Source organism: Macaca thibetana, chromosome 15 (genome assembly GCF_024542745.1).
Source record: "Macaca thibetana thibetana isolate TM-01 chromosome 15, ASM2454274v1, whole genome shotgun sequence".
Taxonomy (NCBI): domain Eukaryota; kingdom Metazoa; phylum Chordata; class Mammalia; order Primates; family Cercopithecidae; genus Macaca; species Macaca thibetana.
Genome location: NC_065592.1, coordinates 76,234,511 through 76,255,931, shown reverse-complemented (window position 1 = coordinate 76,255,931; position 21,421 = coordinate 76,234,511). Strand labels below are relative to the sequence as shown.

At 41.2% G+C, this 21,421-nt stretch overlaps 1 protein-coding gene and 1 long non-coding RNA gene across 2 annotated transcripts in view; one reads left to right on the top strand and one right to left on the bottom strand.

Annotated features, from left to right (window-relative positions):
• The window catches only part of SLC1A1 (solute carrier family 1 member 1), a 92,600-nt gene that overhangs the window by 40,966 nt on the left and 30,213 nt on the right, over nucleotides 1–21,421 (top strand). Inside the window, exon 2 of the mRNA XM_050761097.1 lies at nucleotides 8,083–8,223. Coding sequence (XP_050617054.1) covers nucleotides 8,083–8,223 — 141 coding nt within the window. The remainder of the gene's footprint in view (nucleotides 1–8,082; nucleotides 8,224–21,421) is intronic.
• On the bottom strand, nucleotides 4,519–11,348 carry LOC126937572 (uncharacterized). Its single transcript, XR_007719778.1, has 2 exons — nucleotides 11,120–11,348; nucleotides 4,519–9,751 (listed from the first exon to the last, which is right to left on the bottom strand). It is a non-coding gene; the product is annotated as an uncharacterized LOC126937572 (long non-coding RNA).

The following is a 21,421-nucleotide window of genomic DNA, read 5'->3' as shown; positions in this document are numbered from 1 at the left end:
TCCCTCTTCCTGGGCACAGAGATGCTGGTTTAACACAGTCATGTGTCAGAGAAAACCAGTTTTGCCTGCAGGCCCAAATCCTACCCTAGCGAAATCCATTCGACCTTTACCAAAATCAACTTTTCTCCTGAGTCAGACCGAATTCTTAATTGTAGGTGGTAGACCAAAAGGGATAGATGACTCAATGTAAACAATTGTTGCTATTGACAAAACAGTGCAAACCACACTTCCTGTTGATGGTGGAGTCACCCATGAAGGAAAACATTTTTATTGCTTTAATAACACAATTATATTATTTTTTAACTCTTCCCCTTCAAATCCTCTAGCACTCAATATAGTGCTTGGGATATATTTGGATATTAATAAACACAAAAGTGTTATTGCCTCTTTTTGAATTAACCTACTACAAAGAATGTGTTTATTGTACTTTCTTACCTTAAAACTTAAACCTAAAAATGTATGCTAATATGAACCTTTGCTTGGTATTTCATGATTGCCTCTTTGGTCGCTAGGCAAAGTCAGCAGCATTCAGCAAAATTGTCAAGGATTGGAGTGTTTAGTAGTTGGCTGATGGTCAAGAGGCAAGTCCTTCCAAACAGCTAAAGTTGTATTACTCAGTGTTTTTAATAAAAAGATGAAGATTTTTAATGTGGGGGAAATGCTTATGACATAACATTAAATGAAAAGTGCTTTTTCAAAAAATCACATGCTACAACATGGATGTACCTTGAAAACATGCTAAGTGAAATAAGCCAGATACAAAAGGCTGCATCTTGTATGATTACATTTATATGAAATGCCAGATTAGGCAAATCCATAGAGACAGAAAAGTAGATCAGTGGTTACCAGGAGCCCTTGGGAGTAGGGGGAAGTGGTGAGTGACTAACAGGTGTGGAATATTTGGGCGGTAATGGAAACACTGGAACTAGACATTGGTGACAGTTGTACAACATTGTATGTTAAAAATCATGGAATTATATACTTTAAAATGGTAAATTTTATGTTATATGAATTTGATCTCAATAAAACATTTACAAAAAACTCCATATATAGCCATTAAAAATTATGAGACATTTCAGCAGAATACAGATTATAATTTGTAAAATTATAAGAGATAATATACAAGACAGAATTTATTTGAAATGTTTAGTGCAAGGCCTGACATATAGTATGTGTTCAGTATATCTGAGACAGGTGTCAGTTAATCAAGAAAGTTTATTTTGCCAAAGTTAAGGACGCGCCTGTGACAGTCTCAGGAGGTCCTGAGGACATGTGCCCAAGGTGCTCAGGGCACAGCTTGGTTTTATACATTTTAGGGAGACATGAGACATCAATCAGTATATATAAGATTTACATTGGTTCAGTCCAGAAAAGGCGGGACAACTTGAAGCAGGCAGGGGGTCTGCAGGCACAGTTAGGTAAGAGACAAATGGTTGCATTCTTTTGAGTTTCTGATTAGCCTTTCCAAAGGAGGCAATCAGATATAAACTTATCTCTGTGAGCAGAGGAGTAACTCTGAATAGAATGGGAGGCAGATTTGCCCTAAGGGGTTGCCAGCTTGACTTTTACCTTTAGCTTAGGGATTTGGGGGCCCCAAGATTTATTTTCCTGTCACAACTGCAATAGTATAAGGAAAAATAGAAACAATTCAACCTTGGATATATTTGAGTTGGTGAGTTTGTGGATGAATTTTTGCATTTATTTTTATTTCAGGCAGAGCTGCTATAATATATTGCCAGTGTAGTAAATACTTTATTTAAAGGATTTTAAAACAAAAAAATAAAAGCTTTGCAGACTCCACCATCTGTGCTTTGAGCCGGAATTCTCATGAAGAGCCTGTATTGGTGGAGCTACTCAGCTCTTTAGGGAGGCAGAAAGAGATGAGAAAGGGCTACAGATAATACAGCATGAGGGCAGGATGGAGAAACTATCCTTCTATTTATCCACTGAATGCATGTAGTCATTTGTCAATAAGTGTTCTTCTACACTTATTTACTCATCATCAACATTTATTTAGATTAGCTCCCAAAAGGCAAAAAGGCACGTAATTAATTTGCTTAATGTAGTGCCTAGCATGATGGCATGGCTACATATCTGTTTCAGCAATAATTAAAAAGATTTTTTCCTTTGCCAGTAATTCTTATTTAATCAAGCCAAAATTAATTTATGTACCGGAGAACTACTCTATGGCTTTCATTTTAAAAAACCACAGATGATTTTAATCTCTTTTCTGCAAATATCCCAAAAGAATGACAATGCTGTTTTCATAAATCTTAGTCAAATGCAATTCAACTACTATCCCTAGGTTAATTTTATAACTGTAAAGAGTGTGTGTGCATAAGAACAAAGACTGGTTAGGACCTGGAAAAAATGAGAGAGGGAGAGAGAGACTGATGTAATGATATGTGATTTTTTTTGTTGTTCTTTTCTGATTCCCAGTATTGCTTCCTGAACAATACTTTTTTAATAAACTTAGAAACAAAAAAACAAATCACCTCAGAACCTCTGAGACAAGGCTATGAACTGGCAGCTGTTTTTTTTGAGACATCATGGAAGAAATGACATTCTGTGCATCTTCTCTTTTAAACCTTCACCTTTGAACTTAAATAATCCCTAGTTGAGATCATGGGTGTTTTCCTCCCATGTTTCTTTCTTCGTGTTTTACCAACTTACTTTTTTTTTTTTTTGGAGACGGAGTCTTGCTCTGTCATTTAGGCTGGAGTGCAGTGGCGTGATGTCGGCTCACTGCAACCTCTGCCTCCCAGGTTCAAGTGATTCTCCTGCCTCAGCCCCCTGAGTAGCTGGGACTACGGGGGACTACAGGCATACACCACCAAGCCTGGCTAATCTTTGTATTTTTGGTAGAGATGGGGTTTCACCATCTTGGCCAGGATGGTCTTGAACTCCTGACCTCATGATCCACCTGCCTCGGCCTCCCAAAGTGCTGGGATTACAGGCATGAGCCACTGCACTTGGCCTTACCAGCTTATATTTAGCATAAAAGCTGGAGAAAGCAATAGGGACAGGAGGCAGGGAAATTCTGGGCAGAAGAGGGCAGTCCCCAGCAAAGGCCTCACTCTGAAGCCTGGATCCATGGCCCAAAGTGAGAACATGCATTCTTGTTTTCCCACTCAAATGTTGCCTTTTCCAAAACCACCCATGGCCCCCCTGCCACCCATCCTGTGCCCATAAAAACCCCAGGCTCCAACAGCAGAGAGAGGAGAAGCACCTGGACATTGGAGAGAAGCAGCTTGACTTCAGAGGGATGGCTTGACAGTGTTACCTTGGGGAGGAGTCTGGCCAGGGATGGCCAGACTCTGGGAGAAGATGATCCTGCTCCATCCCCTTTTCAGCTCCCCTCCATTGAAAGCCACGTTCATCAGCAATAAAATCCTCCATATTCACCACCCTTCAATTTGTTCATGTGACCTGATTATTCCTGGACACCAAACAAGAGATTGGATGCCATCGGTGAGGATGCTAAAGGCTATCACACTGACCGTCTGCTCTCGGTAGACAGCAACCGTCTCACACGAAAAGACAGAGGGCCCACTGAACTGTTAACACTTAAGCCGTCCGTGGCTGGCAAAAGCTAAAAGAGTGCTGACTAAAACACACGCTCTCTGAGGCTTCAGGGGTAGTGGGCACCCACTAGACACTGCCTCAGGACTCCACACACAGTTTGCTCAGGCTGATGCCCAGAAGCCCTCACCCCCAGCTCCCGCACCTGCTCACCTGTGGACTCCCTTCTGCAAGGGATGAAGTGCAATGGGTCCAAGTGAGTGGAGTTTGCCCCCGCCAGTGCCAAAGCGGCCAGCTAGATCTAGCATCCGTGCACTCCAGTTCCTACCTGCAAAGGTGTCTGGGAAATTTCCTGCTTCAAAAGCACAGGCAGCTTTCTTGGAAATGAGATAATGTGATCTCATTTTAAAGTTGAGGACATCAAGGCTCAGAGGTGATTAGAGGCATTAGAAGGGACTTCTGAAGGCAGCTAATCTAACCCTTGAAAATAGGAGAAGTTAAAGTTATGGCCCAGGTTCCACACCTCACAATTGGTGGAACCAGGCTTGAGCCTGCTTGCCTAATACCAGTGTCTTTCCCAAGCTTCCCAAGCATCTGCTTGAAATCACCTTGCCTGTGGTGGGAAGGAAGCCCAAGAATGGTGTCCTGTGTCCATTGCTGAGGCTTTGGGGGTCCAGGTACTTAGTTTACTGGGAATTCCTTGTTGGCCCTGCTGAAGTCCTTCCTGCTACACCGTTCAGGGAAATTGTTGATCTTGTCAACCTGAAATAATCAAAAGGATCAGAATCCAGTTTTAAAGAGTTTATTCAAGCAAAAAGCTGGTAATGGCCATCCAAGAAACATGGACTCCGAGAAATGGAGTCAGTGCTTCGAAGTTAAAAGTTAAGTACTTGTTTCTATACAGCAAACAAAGAAGTTTAGTAGGATTAGAGTATTTTCTACACAAGGCTGGTTTATGAGTGACAAAAATTTAATTTGTTTTCTTTTCCATACAGCTTTTCATTTCCTTTCCAATTTAAAAGCAAGTTTAACATTCCATCCTAGATCGTGTGCTAACTATGAAGACTTTGTGTGAAAGAGGAAAGAGGGAGGCTAATCTATAATGAAGATCCACACTTAGAGAGAAAGGGTCTTCCCTGGCACCCTTTAGTCATTTACAACATTTTACCAAACAATGTAGTTAAGGAAAAGGCTAATCTATAATCAGAGAAACAAAGGTTACAGCTGCCTATTTATGTAACTCAGGTTCCATAATCACATTCCCTTAAGGCTCAAAATAAAGTTTCAACAGCTGAGATTTTGAATTATTTATTTTCATAATCTCCACCTTTCTTAGTTCTGGGAGTGGCCTTACCAGGTGGGTCTGGCCTGCATAATCCCAGAAGGGCAGTTCTTCCTAGCAGCCTTTGGCTTTGAGGACCTCTCCATAATCCTTAATCCAGTCCAAGGTTCTGACTCTGTTAATGGGTAAAGAAAGGTTATGCCCTATGAGACTCTGACCTCTTCTTGGGACCTGGAAAATCTTCTGGTGATTTTCTTCATCCTGAATCTGCTGTTTCTAAACTGCTTGAGACCAAGATAAAGCACACCAATTTACAAGGCATAACTCCTAGGTGAGGTCATTCACTAGCCATTTCTTTTCTTTTCTTTTCTTTTTTTTTTTTTTTTTTGGAGACGGAGTGTCTCTCTGTCTCCCATTCTGGAGTGCAGTGGCGCGATCTCGGCTCACTGCAAGCTCTGCCTCCTGGGTTCACGCCACTCTCCTGCCTCAGCCTCCCGAGTAGCCAGGACTACAGGCACCTGCCACAGCATCCAGCTAACTTTTTGTTATTTTTAGTCGAGGCGGGGTTTCACCATGTTAACCAGGATGGTCTTGATCTCCTGACCTCATGATCTGCCCGCCTCGGCCTCCCAAAGCGCTGGGATTCCAGGTGTGAGCCACTGCACCCGGCCTCTCACTAGCCATTTCTTGTATTTGAGGGTCTCAGGGTGACATCTCTGAATATCCCAACTTCATTTCCAGCGCTAGATTGGTATTTCTATTCTTCTTTTTAGAAAGAAAGAGAGAAAGGGGCAAGAGAGAGGGAGAGAAAGAAAAAGAAGGAAGGAAAGAAGGAAGGAAGGAAGGAAGCAAGGAAGGAAGGGAGGGAGGGAGGGAGGGAGGAAGGAAGGAAAATAGAAATATTGGAGTACAATTTGTGGCACTCAATTTCAAGAACAAGCTTGAAAAAAGCTAGAAAGTTGTAATTGCCAAATACAGTAACCTGCTTGGCATGCATGTCGCCTTTTATTGCTTTCAAGCTACTATACCTGACAGCTCTTTTATTTCTCCCTTTAAAAAAATCCTATATCTGGCTAAAGGCTGAAAAATAGCAAGTGCATATCTTTCTAATGACCCTACATTAATTTAGCATAGAGATAATTAGAGGCACAGTTAATCATTAGTAATATAAGCCCTGAGATTGGGGCACATGGGCTGCTTTTGCTATTCAACAGAGTCCTTGTGTGGCTAGTTTTTGAGCACAGACACATCTTTATTTTTTACACACTGAGCTTTCTTTGACATACAAGCCAAAAATTTACTTGAAGCAACCTGAATAGTATGAGAGAGAATGTTTGTTTGTTTTTTAAAGTCCTGGGAATTACAGAGTATTAGGGCATAATATGGGTATGTTTATATAGAACAGCTGAACACAGGCAGTTTATAAAGCAGAAAGTGAGCACATCATGCTTTTTAAATTTACTTAAAATATTTTGAATTCTTGGTATTCTTATCCATTCAAGAGTCTCTAACACTAGGGTTGTAAAGTAGAAACCAAATAGCATTGATAATAGGGTTTTGTTTCATCTTTGTCTTAGCTACAATTTGGGAAATGTTTATGTGTGTATGTGTATATGTTTGTTCCAATAATGATTTAAAATTGTGTATTCACAATGCAGTAGTGTGTAAACACTACTGAATCACCAGAAATGCATCCAGTAGTGTATGCACAAAATAGAAATCAAGGCAAAGGTAGAATATTTAGAGAAATAAAATTAAGCTAAGGATAAGGTTAGTACACAAAATGCATCTTGTGAGGTTCATCTATTTGGTCTACTAGTGGGCATGGGAAGGATGCCTGAATTTAAATGAAAATTCTAGTACTGATTATAATTCACATATTCTTTCATTGCCTTAGAGTTTTTAATTGTGCCCAAATAAGTCTCGGTATTCATAAACTAATAGCTTGAGTTTGTAGATTCACATATCCAGTGATATCCTCCTTGAATCTTTCTGCCATTTAGTCATTTTACTTCCAAGTATCATGACATCCAACAGAGGCTGATGAAGGAAAAATGATGCAAAAGTCATGCCATTTCCTTTTTTGCCTTAAAATAAGGGTGTGTGTATTGGGAGAAGGAAAGGGTAAAGCAGTTAGATGTTATTAGAAATACTTGGAAGATAATTAAGAAGAAATAAAAATTTGTGATTTTTAGTTATCAAAGTCATCATTAAATTGTGTTATCCATACAACTGGAGGATTTCAATATGGGCAACTTGTTAAGGAAAAGCTTTCAGAGAATGGCAACATTTCTTAATAGTGAACATGTCCCTACACTCACATAATTATAAGACTTCATGTACAAGGTACTCAAGATCAGAAACTTTGTAAAAAGCCTTTTAATCAGATAAACCTGAACATATCATTACCTAGAAATAACTGAAAAGAGTGCAAAACATTAGATAACAGTCATTTGATAATATGGTAAATAAATCAATAGGATATTATATTCCTATTAAAATTATAAAAGTCGCATAAACAGGAAAGATTATACAAATATGCTACAAAATGTACTTAAAAATATGAGAAAAATACAAATTGATATGTAAATATAAAATATGTAAAATAGCCAAGCATGGTGGTTCACACCTGTAATCCCAGTACTTTGGGAAGTCGAGGTGGGCAGATCGCTTGAGGCCAGGAGTTCGAGACCAGCCTGGGAAACCTGATGAACCCCTATTTCTCCAAAAAAAAAAAAAAAAATAGCTGGACGTGGTGGTGTGCATATAGTCCTAGCTACTGGGAGGTTGAGGTGGCAGGATCGACTGAGCCTGGAAGGTCGAGGCTGCAGTGAGCTGAGATGGCACCACTGCACTCTAGCCTGGGTGACAGAGAGACCCTGTCTTAATAAAAATAATAAAAGATGTCAAATATCTCTGCAGGTAGACAAAGGTGGTATGTGAAAGCAAAAGAGCTGTATTGGATTGACTAAGATTTTTTTTTCTCACAGTGTTCTTTAATATTTTGTCATTATAATAAGTATAATTGATGGGGAAGAAATGACAACAAAGCTTTCATGTGTAAAATACTTTTTATAGACTTACTAAATAATGTGTACTTTCTGTTCACTATATTTTAAAATATAACTTCAGTCTAGATTTTACAGACTCATGGGAAATGATCTAAACTATTTTTCTTGCCATTAAAATGTGCATTTGGGGGTATTTTTCCATAGACATGGATACAGGAGAACTCAATAATGTTCCTCTTCCTTCTTTCCAACTCTTATTTTCCTTAGGCATTACCACAGGAGTCTTGGTTCGAGAACACAGCAACCTCTCAACTCTGGAGAAATTCTACTTTGCTTTTCCTGGAGAAATTCTAATGCGGATGCTGAAACTCATCATTTTGCCATTAATTATATCCAGCATGATTACAGGTACCTTGAGAAAACTGATGTTCTCTGTATTAGTCCATTTTCATACTGCTGTAAACAACTTCCTAAGACTGGGTAATTTATAAAGGAAAGAGGTTTAATTGACTCACAGTTCAGCATGGCTCAGAAGGTCTCAGGAAACTTACAATCATGGCAGAAGGCAAAGGGGAAGCAAGACAGCCTTCTTCACAAGGCGGCAGGAAGGAGAAAGGCCAGGCAAAGCAGGAAGAGCCCCTTATAAAACCATAAGATCTCGTGAGAACTCACTCACTATCATGAGAACAGCATGGGAGAAACTGCCACTATGATTGAATTACCTCCACCTGGTCTCTCCCTTGACACGTGGGGATGATGGAGATTACAATTCAAGATGAGATTTGGGTGGGAACACAAAGCCTAACCATGTCATTCTCTATGATTATTTAAAAAGCTTTCACCTAAGTTGTTCTTTTCTAATTATGGGAAAAATTGAAATACATTAGATGCATCTCTCTCTCTCCCCCTCTCCCTCTCCTTCTCCCTCTCCACCTCTCTCCACTTGGAATGTCTATATTTGCTTCTGTGGAAACATTTCACTGTTCTCAACATGGCATTGCTTTGTCATACACTGTGCCTACAGTGCTGTCCACCACTGCTCAAATCTTCATTTGACCAGCATATGATGTCTTGGGAGGAAAATGTCATTTTCAAACATAAACAAAACATTATCTGGGGCATGGAAAAAAAAAGCTTATTTAGTCACTGACATGTTAGCTAGTGTCCTCAGGAAAAATATGATTGTCAATTTTGATCATGTTTTCAGTCATTCACTCATTTATTTCCCAACTGCAGCTGTACTGCCCTCAGCCTCTCAACAGCTGCCTTCAGGGTCTCTCTACTCCTTACCCACTTTCTACTGAAACCCAGAACTTGCTATGTATCTGCCCTACATATTTGCTATGGGGACCAGCAGTCAAATTCTGTGAGAAGGGTTTAAATATGGATGTACACCACATTTGAAAGGCCCAGTATTTTTAAAACTTGTGACACAGTTGCATTTGGAAATGACTTTTCCCATATTGATCATTATATTGCAGGGTTCCTTTGAAGAGGAAGCTTCCTTAGGTAGATGGAGATGAATTTGGTTTACAAAAATATCATTTGTCTGGGTGTGATAAGTTTATCTGCATTGCACAGTTTCTTGTACTTAACTCTGGCAATTGGTAAAACGTGGCATGACAGTAGCTGGTGCTGTTAGCTTGAAAATCAAGGTTTTATGTAAACACGCAATTAGATGTCATGACATGTCCCCTTCTAGAACATTTTTCTTCACTGCCACTGTAAAGACCTGGGACTGGCCCTGGTAGAGTACTGGACATTGGTCAGGGGAAGAGAAGGTGGGGGTCAGGATCTGCTGCATTCAGGAACTGCATTGCTTGAAGAGCTGTCACATTTGGCCTTTGAATTTCCCAATTGCCAAACTCCAACCAGACTAGAGTCCCTTGGGAACTTTGTCCTTAAATGGTCTTGATGTTCTCGGCTTATGAGAAACCTAAAGAGAGCATTTAATTATTTTTATATGAATGTATTTAATTATGTTTGGAAATGCCTGGTTCCTTTTAACCCTAGCAGCCTGACTGACACAGCAGCAGACCAATTATTTGTCCCAAATAATATTTATTTGTTTAAATTGTCATAAGCATTTAAAATTGGAAAGATTTCATGTAAATATCCAAATTTCTGGCTTTCTCTGAAAAAAAAAAAAAAATGAAGATCTGGGAACACTGGCCCAATATTCCCACCTACCAACAGTGGTCTGAAACCAAGAGACAACTACTTCATTTAGTTGGAGCAAATGCATTTAAGAATGCTATAGTCTTCACAACTCCCTGTTGCCCCAATACCTTGTCCACTTCACTCTTACGTTACCTGCCTGGCCGCTATAAGGATTGTAGTTATAACCCTTAGAATCTTCTCCATATCAAAGATTCTTTAAAAAAAATTTTTTTTAAACATGGGGTCTTCCTATGTTGCCCTGGCTGGTCTCGAATTTCTGGGCTCAAGAAATCCGCCCACCTCAACCTCCCAAAGTGCTGGGATTATGGGTGTGAGCCACCACACTCAGCCAAAGATTCCTAATCTTTTCTTGGGCTCCTTTGAGAACACAATGCAAGCTTTGGACTTCCTTTCAAGAAAAATCTTCACAATTGTACATGTATATACTGTATTTTGCATGCAATTGCACAAGGTGCATAAACTACCTGATGAGCAATACTATTTAACTCATGTATCTATGAGGGGAAGTATAGAAGATTGATCCAAATTATGCAGCAAACCCAAAACTTGAGGTAAAATAGGTTTTAGAAGAAAAGGTAAAAATACATGTATGAATATACTGATTCTGTAATATCAGATGTTTGAAAAATACATGCCACTCTTGGCAGTCAATAAGTGAGTTTTGTTTTGGTTTGGTTTGGTTTTTTTTCTGGGAAGCATATCCTTTGGCCAGAGGCCAGAAGCCAGAAACAGGTACTTCCTCTAGTGAGATTTTTGCAGTCTGGATGTTTTGTGTGTTAGCTCAGTCTTGTAAATAATCTAGGAAAATAATTTACAACTCAGCATTCCACTGACATAGCCCAGCTACTTTTGAAGCTATAGCATGGGTCAAGTCGTTTCTCCACTTTTCCTCCACCAAACCCGCAGCAGCCAGTCAAGAACTAGAGACAGCGAGCAAAACCACCACCCCATCTTTTGATTTGGAGCAATGAAATAGTCAAAGATTCCAGGGATATGAACAAAGCAGGGTGGGGACAATGATGGCATATCCATGCTTTAAATTGTCATATTAGAGAGGAAAAGCAACAAGACTAGTGTTGGCACAGTTATAGGAAAGTAAGTTCATTCATACACTTTCAGTTACCTTATAAATTGGAAGAAACTTTCTGGAGGACAGTTTGGAGCATGTTCTGATCTCTTCACCCAGTAATTGTGTTTCTCAGAATTGATCATAAAGAAATAATCAGAGATATGTTCAAATTCCTAAGTACAAGGATATTCATGGTAACATTTTTTTGTAATGGTGATAAATTATAAGCAACCTAAATGTATACAAATGTATATTGTATACATATGTATACATAGTATACAAATTTTCATACTAAGCAACTGTTAAAAACTTGTTTTAGAACCATATTTAATTACATGTGAAAACATTCCCAATACAGTATAAAATGGGAAAATAAAATTACACAACAGGATAGTGTGTACAATCCAAATTTTATTAAAATGTATATACATTTTTAAAAGTTGTGATCAAAACCAAAAGGTTAACATCCGGAAAGTAAGAAAACATGATCCATTGTGCTTTCTTTACATTTTCAACTGAACATGTGTTTTTGTTTGGTTTGTATTTTTAATAAAAGAGATGGGGATGGATTCTGCCCTGAGCTCCTCCAATTTTGCCTCTGGTCGCTTCTCTGCCCCATCTCTGCTCCCTTCCCCTGCCAGCTCAGTGCCACCTTTACCTGGTACACAGCTCCTTCCTCCAAACTCTGAAGTAGTCCTCAGCCTCCCCACCCAGAAGATGGCCATGGAAAACACACAGGAAGGGCCATTTCACATTGCAAATGCCCTCATAAATCCAGCAGGCTGGTAGCTTAATGTATACAGTTATTAGGCTGAAGGAGGATGCAGGTGGGAAGCTGGGGAGGGTTGAATGAGTCCCCTAAGGATATGTAAATCAGAAGCAGAAACACAGCTGGAACTCAGACCCAAGATTAATAATCTGTGCTCCCGCAGAAAGGAAACTCTCTTGCCAAATTAACAGGTAGAAAAAAATTCTGCCATCAAAAGCCTCTGGTGAGATTTAAAAAAACACTTTATAGCTTTTCTAAAAAACAGGAAGAACCCCTTTTTATGTAATAAGGTTAAGAAGTCATATTTGCCAGGGAAATTTGAATACAGACTGTCTATTAGATGGTATCAATAAATTGTTAATGATTTTGTTAGAGATGGTAATGGCATATAGTTGTATAAGAAAATGTCCTTACTTTTTAAATGCATATATGAAATGACATAATGTCTCAAAGTTACTTTAAAACAGAAAAAAAAAATGGCACAGTCAATATAAACTCAAGACATTTTCAGAGACAGTCATTGTGGGTACTAATAGAATCCTACCCATAAATTACATTGTGAAGAACGCGCTCCTGCCATGCTGAGGAATATCTGTGTTTGGGGTCTGCTAACATTTAGGCTTGTAAGCTGTATTTATATCAAACCACCAGAGAAATAACAGGAAATAGCTTATGAATATGCCTGAGAATTGTGGCTCTGGAAAAATCCTGGTCCAGGTCTCACCAGCCAGTGAGTCTAAATTCAGGTCACATTTTCTTTAATACTTCCCAAAACTAAATTATGATGATTGGAGCCTCCTATGACCGGCACAGGAACAGAACAGCACCTCCAGTCCCACTCCCAGAGGTCCCCTGAGCATCCTTCCTGGATGCTCGTAACTTTGCTCAGGAAGAGGTTCCAGCTCTAACACTTTAGCCTCTGCCACCCCCGCCTGGGCCAGAAGCACTCCAGTGGGCACAGCTGCGCCTCCTGGTGTCTGCTGTGGCTGCCACTACCCCTGTGACCTAAGGAGTTCCCCTCTTTGCTCCTCCATCCTAAGACAGGAACAGAAGCTTAATTCTCCAAAGTGTAGCTGAGACCACACTGCTACTCAGGACATAATCTTTGCTAAAGGTAACCAAAAGCAGATGAAACACCAATGGTGACATCCAGCTGCTCCCTGAAGGGGCTCCCAGGGTCCCTTAACAGAGATGCCCCTCTGCTTAGCTGCCAGCTTGCCTTCAGGAGGCTGGAGTTCATCTCTCCACTAAAGGTGTTCCAAGCTTTCCTGCACCCCAGATCCCAGAACCTGACACCAGGTTCTAAGAAGGAAAAATTCCACTAGCACACAGGCCATCCTGTCCTGACCTGGAGTGACCTCTTCCTGGGATGCTTGCCATTATGGAATATCCACTTCAGAGAAAACCCCCCTCACAGCCACAGGGGGTAGCCTTTCCTCGTGGACCCCATCAGGAGCCTTCAGTAGATTCCATACCATAGTACCTGCTGGGTTATTGCAACCACCCTGCTTGTAGAACTTGGGAGTCTGTCCAGGTCAGGCTGGGCCAAGTCCATGCCAGTTCCTGTGCACATTTCTTCCTCCAGAGCAAGGAGAAGCTCATTCCTAACCATTACTGTGATGTCGCAGCTCTGGATTTCCTATAAACACCTGCTCAAACAAGGGCACACACAGCTCCTTAAGAAACAGCACCAGTTTGCAGCTCAGTGGATGTCAAGCCAAGCAGATATCAAGCCAAGAAAAATCCCTCCTTTCCCTCCTCTCTCCCCCAGGCCACTGAGTGTGAGTCCTAGTACTCATTCTGCTTCCTGGACAAGTCACATTACTAAACACTAGACGTCAGGAGAAAATATTTGTGTTTTGTTTATCAATATCTTTCAGTTTCCACCAGACACTGGTTGGGTGATTGGATTTACAATTGAGGAGCTTCTCCAAAGATAAATTTAACACTCTACCCTTGGAAGATTAAAAAAAAAAAAAAAAGTTCCAGACTTTTAGATAATTGTTACTCCAGCTTTCACATTAGGATTTCAAAATTTTAGGGCTTGACCTCAACCATAAGATCAGAGGTTTTCTACTACTTTTTGTTGGGAGACGGTGTAAGACAGGGTCTCATTCTGTGGCCCAGGCTGTAATGCAGTGGTACCATTATAGTTCACTGCAGCCTTGAACTCCTGGACTCAAGCTATCCTTCCACCTAAGTCTTCCTAGTGGCTGGGACTACAGGTGGTGCACACCACCATGCCTGACTAATTCTTACTTTTGTAGCAATAGGGTCTTGATATATTGCCAGGGCTGGTCTGAAACCCCTGGCCTCAAGTGATCCTCCCACCTCAGCTTCCCAAATTGCTGGGATTACAGGAATGAGCCACCACACCTGCCCTACTTTTTAACCAAGTAAAAAAGTTCAAAGCCTTATAAAACCTTAGGTATATTCGGTATTTATTAAACAACAGCCAGATGTAGAATACATATGTGAGTTGGTTGCCTTTCAAGCAAGGTTTTTCTATAAAGGGCCCAATAGTAAATGTTCTAGGTTTTATAGGCCCTGTGTATTTTGCCCAACTACCCAACTCTGTTTGTCCTGGGAGAGTAGCCACGGACAGTATGTAAATGATTGAGGGTGACTGTGTGCCAACAAAACATTCATTTACAAATACAGGAGGCCAGCCAGGAGCTGACCCCTGCCCAGCTAGACTCTGACACTCCAGATACAAGCTAGTTGAGGTTGAATCCAGGTAATAAAATAAACTACTACATCTGGCAATGAGTATGAATGCACTGAAGAGACTGAAGAATAGAGGATGAGCAGAATAAAGTGCAGTTGGTGATAGTCTTAGAACACCTTATTTGTAAACTCAGGCTTTACAGCAGATGACACACTTAAATATTTGGAGCTGAGGAAGGCTTTTTTTTAAAGGCTATGTATTCATTTACTCAGAGGCAGCTGTGTATCTGGAAACAGTCCCACATCCTCCTATGAAAAGAACCATGCCACGTGCCTCCCCGAGACAAGGTTCAGTTTTATTCAGCTAACATTTGTTAACTCCAGCTGCATGAAAACAGACTAATAGAAAACCACATATAAGAGGGTGAGGGCCTACCACTCACATGGTCACAGAGCTGAGGTCATCTGATAGTCAGGTCCAGGAGTCCCTCGTTAGCAAGAATTGTAAGACTTGAAGACGCACATCACTTTGTTGTACGACTTGCTATTAAATATAAGCTACTGTTCATAAATGTAGGTGGCTAAGAGCATTTAATGTCAATTTTAGCTATGGAGGAGGAGTATGCATTCTTTTCTTGAAACATTGGTGGTCCGTTATACAGTTTAGTTTCTATGAAAATTGCCATTCGAGGTGGTTTATAAACTTAAAACTCCAGGCAGGAAGACAAGGTTGTTGCCTAAGACTGTACAGTCTGAGAGTGAACTTCTTGCCTCATTTGCAACATCTGGAACAAGTGGGCTCTTCCTGCACTTTAAGTGCTCCTTTCCCTAAGATTATCAAGAAATTTGTGTTGAGTTAAAATACAGCTGTTGAAACCAAAGGACTTACTGCATCAGTTTGATCTGTGTAAAGCCTGGCCTCCAAAGACAAAACAACCACATAGTGTATAAGGAAGAGTTCCCATAATGAACATGTCATTTGCAAGTAATAAAATGAATAGTGGCAAGAGATAAATATGCCCTGCTTTAGTCTTTCCCTGAGACTGAAGCCCAGAGAATCAACCATGCATGAGCCTTCTTTCTGACTAAACAGGTACTAGACTTGTTCATAGCTCTGTTCAGCTGTAAGATAACCTGATTTTATTATTTAAAAAGGGATTCTAAGGACCTTCTATATACTGGATGCATGGACCTGGGAGACCATTCGTTCATTTATTTATTCATTCATTAATGAGCCAGGCTCTGCTAGACACACAACGTGTAAAATTAAGTCTTAGAAAGAAAGAGTACATTTCAATGCTGTGTGATAAGCACTTTCTGGGAATGAGGACAGCACAGGGGACATTAGAAGGAGCCATTTTGAAGGAAGCATAAAAATCAAGTGAACGGATGAGGGTGGGTATTCCAGGCAGAAGAAAATAGCATCTTTGTCCTCCCAAAATAGCATCTTGGGAGGACAGTGAGACTGGAAGTGGAATGCTGGAAACGTGGGGAAGAGGAATGGGATGGAAGGGGTGAGCACAAGGGTTTATTGGCCTTGTGTGCCTTGCCAAGGGGACTGGACTTGAGCCTGTAGGCGAGGGAAGCAATTCTAGCAGTGACTCCCACCTGTGCCATTCTCTACAGAGGGACACCTGAACAAGTATCTATCCTAGAGGGGCAGGAGAGTCTAGTGGTTAAGAGCACAGACAGGAGCCACACTGCCTCGGTTTGAATCCTGGTTCTGCCGTGGATTAGCTGTGAAACCTTGGATTTTACTTAACTTGTCCTCGGTTTTAAAATATGAACAATAATAATGTTTCATAGCACATCTAGAATGCTATACAATTTTTTTACTTACTCTTTTTTGTCTGAGACCTTCAGAAGTTCCTACAAAGTACCTGAACTGGCAGCAGAATCTACAGGGCCAATATTAGAATTGAGCTACGCAGATATGAACACACTGAATGCATTCATTCTGGAAATGAGAACAATATAAAAAGACTTGCTCTGCCATCAGTTTGTAAAGTTCACCAGCATGTAAGAAGCTTTTGCCTAGAAGTCTGAGATACCAATTTTATGAATAAAGAGAAGCAAAGAGACAGCTCAGTCATATTTAGGTTGTGGCAAAAACCCAGAAAAGTCTCACCGAGCCATTTGCTAGCTGCTGCTGTCAGAGCATTCATATGGACTTTGGAAAAGAATAGCTGAGTTCCTCAGATTCTTCGAGGTGTGTTTAATGCTTTCACTGGACAATAAGTTCAGGGAATCAAAAAGTTCATGGAGTCTTCTGAAAAACTGGTCCTAACTACAAATACCACCGTGTTCCACAGTAATGAAAAAAATGCTAAAACAGCTCCTGGACTGCTAAAACCAGGACACAGCCCATCACTTCTTTTTTTTTTTTTTTTTTTTTTTTTTTTTTAGACAGAGTCTCACTCTGTTGCCCAGGCTGGAGTGCAGTGGTGCGATCTCAGCTCATTTGCAACCTCCACCTCCTGGGTTCAAGAGATTCTCCTGCCTCAGCCTCCCAAGTAGCTGGGACTATAGGTGTGTACCACCACCCCTGGCTAATTTTTGTATTTTTAGTAGAGAAGAGGTTTCACCATGTTGGCCAGGCTGGGTCTTGAACTCCTGACCTCAAGTGATCCACTTGCCTCAGCCTCCCAAAGTGTTGGGATTACAGGTGTGAACCACTGCGCCTGGAGAGCCCACTGCTTTTTGATGCATGTTTTGAACTTCAAATGTGGACCAGCTGACAGAGGCTTCAAGGGGACCTTTAGCTGATTCTGCTTAAGGACCAGTTTATTTTGTTAACATCACCAAATAGCCTAGAGTGGAGATATTACCTATTTTAAGAGAGTTCTTAATGTCTCTGAGAAAAGTAGATGTGATAGGTGACACATGCACGGAAAGCTTTTGCATGCTCCCCTTTGCCTCTTCCTTTCCCTTTGAACATCCAGGGAGTACTAATCAAGGCTGCAGAGATTTCCCTATGCCCTGGATTAACAAAGTAAGATCATATCCTGCTTTGTTTTCCCTGGGGAATAAAAGGAACATTTTGGAATTTAAAAATTGTGAACCTGTTTATTTAATCCTCGTAGCAGCCCTATGAAGTCGTCAAGTAGGTGGGACCTTAACTCCATCTTTAGAGATAAGGAAACAGGAGGTTGAAGACAGATTAAGCCACTTTTTCAAGATCACACAGATCATAAGGGCAGCAGCTGGAACTGGCAAGTTTTGTTCTGGCAGCACTCTGCTGCCAAGGGGCCAGAGCCTGGGAGAGGGATCCAGGGCAGGCAGCCATACTTAAATAACTGTTATTCATTCAATCAACATGTTTATTGAGCATCTCCTATGTGCTGGGCACTGAGTATACATTTGTGAACAAGCAGATATCTAGGTCTCCTGCCTTCGTGGAGCTTAAAACCTAGCAAGAAAGAGATGTAAAATAATGAACCAATGATAAAAATTGTTGAGACAGGATGCCAAGCAAGGAAATCAGGACACCCTGGTTTAGGCTGGATAATCGGGGAAGGATTCTGAGGAAAGAATTTAAAAGCCAGATGAAGAGTGAGGAAGAGCACTCCAGGCAAAGGGAAGAGCTTGTGCAAAGGCCTTGGGGTGGGAAGGAGCTTGGTCTGATCCAGAAGAGGCTGAAGGAGAGGATGAGACAGGAAGATGGCACGAGGCGGGGCTGGAGAGGCAGGCAGGTGTCTCCCCTGCAAGGCCTGTTGGCCAAGGTAAGGATTTTCTTTACCTTCAGTGCCATTGAAGGGTTATCCTGATGTATAAAATGACCTGATTTACGTTTTTAAAAGATCTCTTTAGTGACTGTGTAGTGAAGGAATGAATCAGTTAATTCTTGTTGAATGCTTTCCATTTGCTCAGTGACGTGCATCATCTTTATCATTTATTCAGTAACCATGGAGGCTATTTACTACGAACACACTGTGTCCTGGGCACTGTATTAGGCCTGTTATACATTGTTTCTAATCCTCACAACAGCTATGCAAGCTGAGGTTGGTTGTTCACTTTGCTCCTCACAATTAACCTAAAGGTGATAGAGGCATTTCAGATCCTCCAATTTATAGATGGAGAAGCTGAGTCTGGGAGGAGGCTGGGATTTGAGCCCAGTCTGTCCCACCAAAGCCCATGCCTTCTCTCTGCACAGGTGGCCTCTCTGCTGGTGACAGAGACAGGAGTCATCCACATGGCGAGTTTTAACTCCTATGCAACAGTGAGTTTCTTGGATGTGGTGTTCACTTATAATGGCGTAACACCACCAAATGCCAGACCTAAAAGAACTTCCAATAAGGGACTGAATTTTGATACCTTAACAGCAATGTGGAGAGATTGTCACGAAAGCTTTGTTCTCAGTGGGTGGTTGCTTAATCAGAGAGCTCTAGGAGGAGTCTTTTGCCCTCGGATGTTTGTTTTTAAAACATGCTATTGTTTAGCCAGGCAACTGCTTCCTTTGGAGTGTTTTTGTAAAAAGTTCAGATGATTACTGCTTTGGCTGGGAGCCAACACCCTTGCTCATCAGAGCCTTCTCCTGAGGTGAAAAAAGCAAATAAATGCCTTTTCCTAAAATAAAGAGCTAGCAGGTGCCCCTGACTTCCAAGGACAACTGGGGATTTTATCCCTGTTTCTAGGCCACAGCCCAGCCTCAAAACTGTCCCAGGTTCTAATGGACAACTCTGGGCTCACAAGGAACTGGAACCGTGCTCTTCTTTTTCTGCCCAGTTCAGATGCCACCTGTTCCATCAAGCCTCTCCTGGTCATCTCAATCTGGTGACAGCGCAGGCTCCTCTGAAAACCCACAGTACCTAGTCTCTGCACCAGGGCTTCACAAAACATCTAGTTTTTCAACTGGATGGAGCAAATCCAGTTGTTAAAATTTCTGATCTGTTACAGATCAATAACCTTCATAAACCATAGTTAGAGCAAATTACTAGAAAAATTATATTAAAAATAGACATATGAAATACTAGCCCTATTTTTTTTTTTTGGAGGGGGTGGGGATGGAATTTCACTCTTGTTGCCCAGGCTGGAGTGCAGTGGCATGATATGGGCTCAATGCAACCTGCACCTCCCAGGTTCAAGAGATTCTCCTGCCTCAGCCTCCTGAGTAGCTGGGATTACAGATGCACGCCACCACGCCCAGCAAATTTGTGTGTGTGTGTGTGTGTGTGTGTGTGTGTGTGTTTTAAGTAGAGATGTGGTTTCACCATGTTGGCCAAGCTGGTCTCAAGCTCCTGACCTCAGGTGATCCACCTGCCTGGGACTCCCAAAGTGCTGGGATTACAGGTGTGAGCCACTACGCCCGGCCCCTATTTTTTATTATTACATTCAACAGAAATAAAGTTACTGTCCAATTACTATAAACATTTTAAATACTCACTGCTGATTTCTGTGCAGATGCCATCACACCTGCTTGGTTCCCTCTCATTTATCACCTCCTAGAGGACAGCTTTCAGCTCCCAGGAGAAACGAGTTCTGATAGTGAACTGTAAAGCAAGGGGGTCCTTTAGACCTTGCCAGCCACCAAAGATGGGCTGAGAGCAAGAAACACAGGTGGCCATTGAGAGTGAAAACTCAGAAATAAAGTACAAATGAGGTTTTACTTGTCTGGGACTAAGGTGGGCCTGCTCTCTGATGTCCCGCCAGTAAGAGTCTAGTGCCTGGATTCTCATTCTCACAGTCAACATTCATTGAGCTAGACCACAAGTTCTCACCAAGACAATATTGTCCCCAAGGTAGCAAAAGCTGTTTTTATTTGGTGGTGGTGAGTTGGGGGAGAAAATCTTACTTGTTTTATGTAAAAAATACATGTATCATTTACTATATACATTTACTATATACACAGTTTGTGGTTTTAGAATTTCACAGGGGTGGTGATTAGGAAAAAGGCTTTGGGGGGTGGGTTGCACAATAACAACAACAAAACAAGGTTGAAAAAGACTAAGATGTTACATATGTTCCCCTGTGGAGTCTTTTATGGTGAAAAGTGTTCTCGTTGGCTGCCCTGGGAACCAAACTAAACCACCATGTATAAGTGGTTTCTAAGGAGACTACCTGCTGAGTTCCAAGTTTCAAACCCACAAGTGGATCTTTGAAATGGGGTCATTTGTAAGGAGAGGATTACTTGTAAAAAATGCAGCTCTTTCTGTCCTGTAGAAAGCTTCAAGTACAAACATTCGTAGAGCACCTTATTTAAGGCACCGGGGGCCCAGTGAACAATAAGCTTCAGGCCTTAGAGCAATACAGTCAGTGCAGTAGATAGAACTACGTGCCAGGAGATTTGGGCTTAGCATCTTCCTTTCCCCTGCCCATGCTTGCAAGGCAAAGAACTTTTCCTGAATTTGATAATAGAGTTAAGCTATAGTTTGTTCATTCAACATTGTTGAGCACGCACTAAATGCTAAACACTGGTAGGGTCTAGAGACATTGGGTTGTCTAATAGGATAGCCATTAGCCACGTGTGGCTACTTAAATTGAGATTAATTAAAATTGGCTAGGTGTGGTGGCTCACACCTATAATCCTAGCAATTTGGGAGGCCAAGGTGGGAGGATCATTTGATTTCAGGAGTTCAAGACCAGCCTGGGCAACATAGTGAGACCTCATCTTTAAAATTAAAAAAAAAAAAAAATTAAATAAATATATATTAACTAAAATGAAAACTCAGTTCGTCAGTCACACTAGCCACTTTCCAAGTGCTTGCTAACCATGTGCACTTTGTGGCTACTGCAGGGGACAGCACAAAAACAGAACCTTTCTGTCAGGAAGCTCTACTGGGCAGCGCTAGTCTAGAATTTTGTAGCACATGGATAGAGTCAATATGGAATAGTGGTTAAGAATATGGCCTTTGAGGTAAAACGTAGATTGGAATCCCAGCTCTACCACTCACCTTACCAACTTTATGATTATATGGTACTTA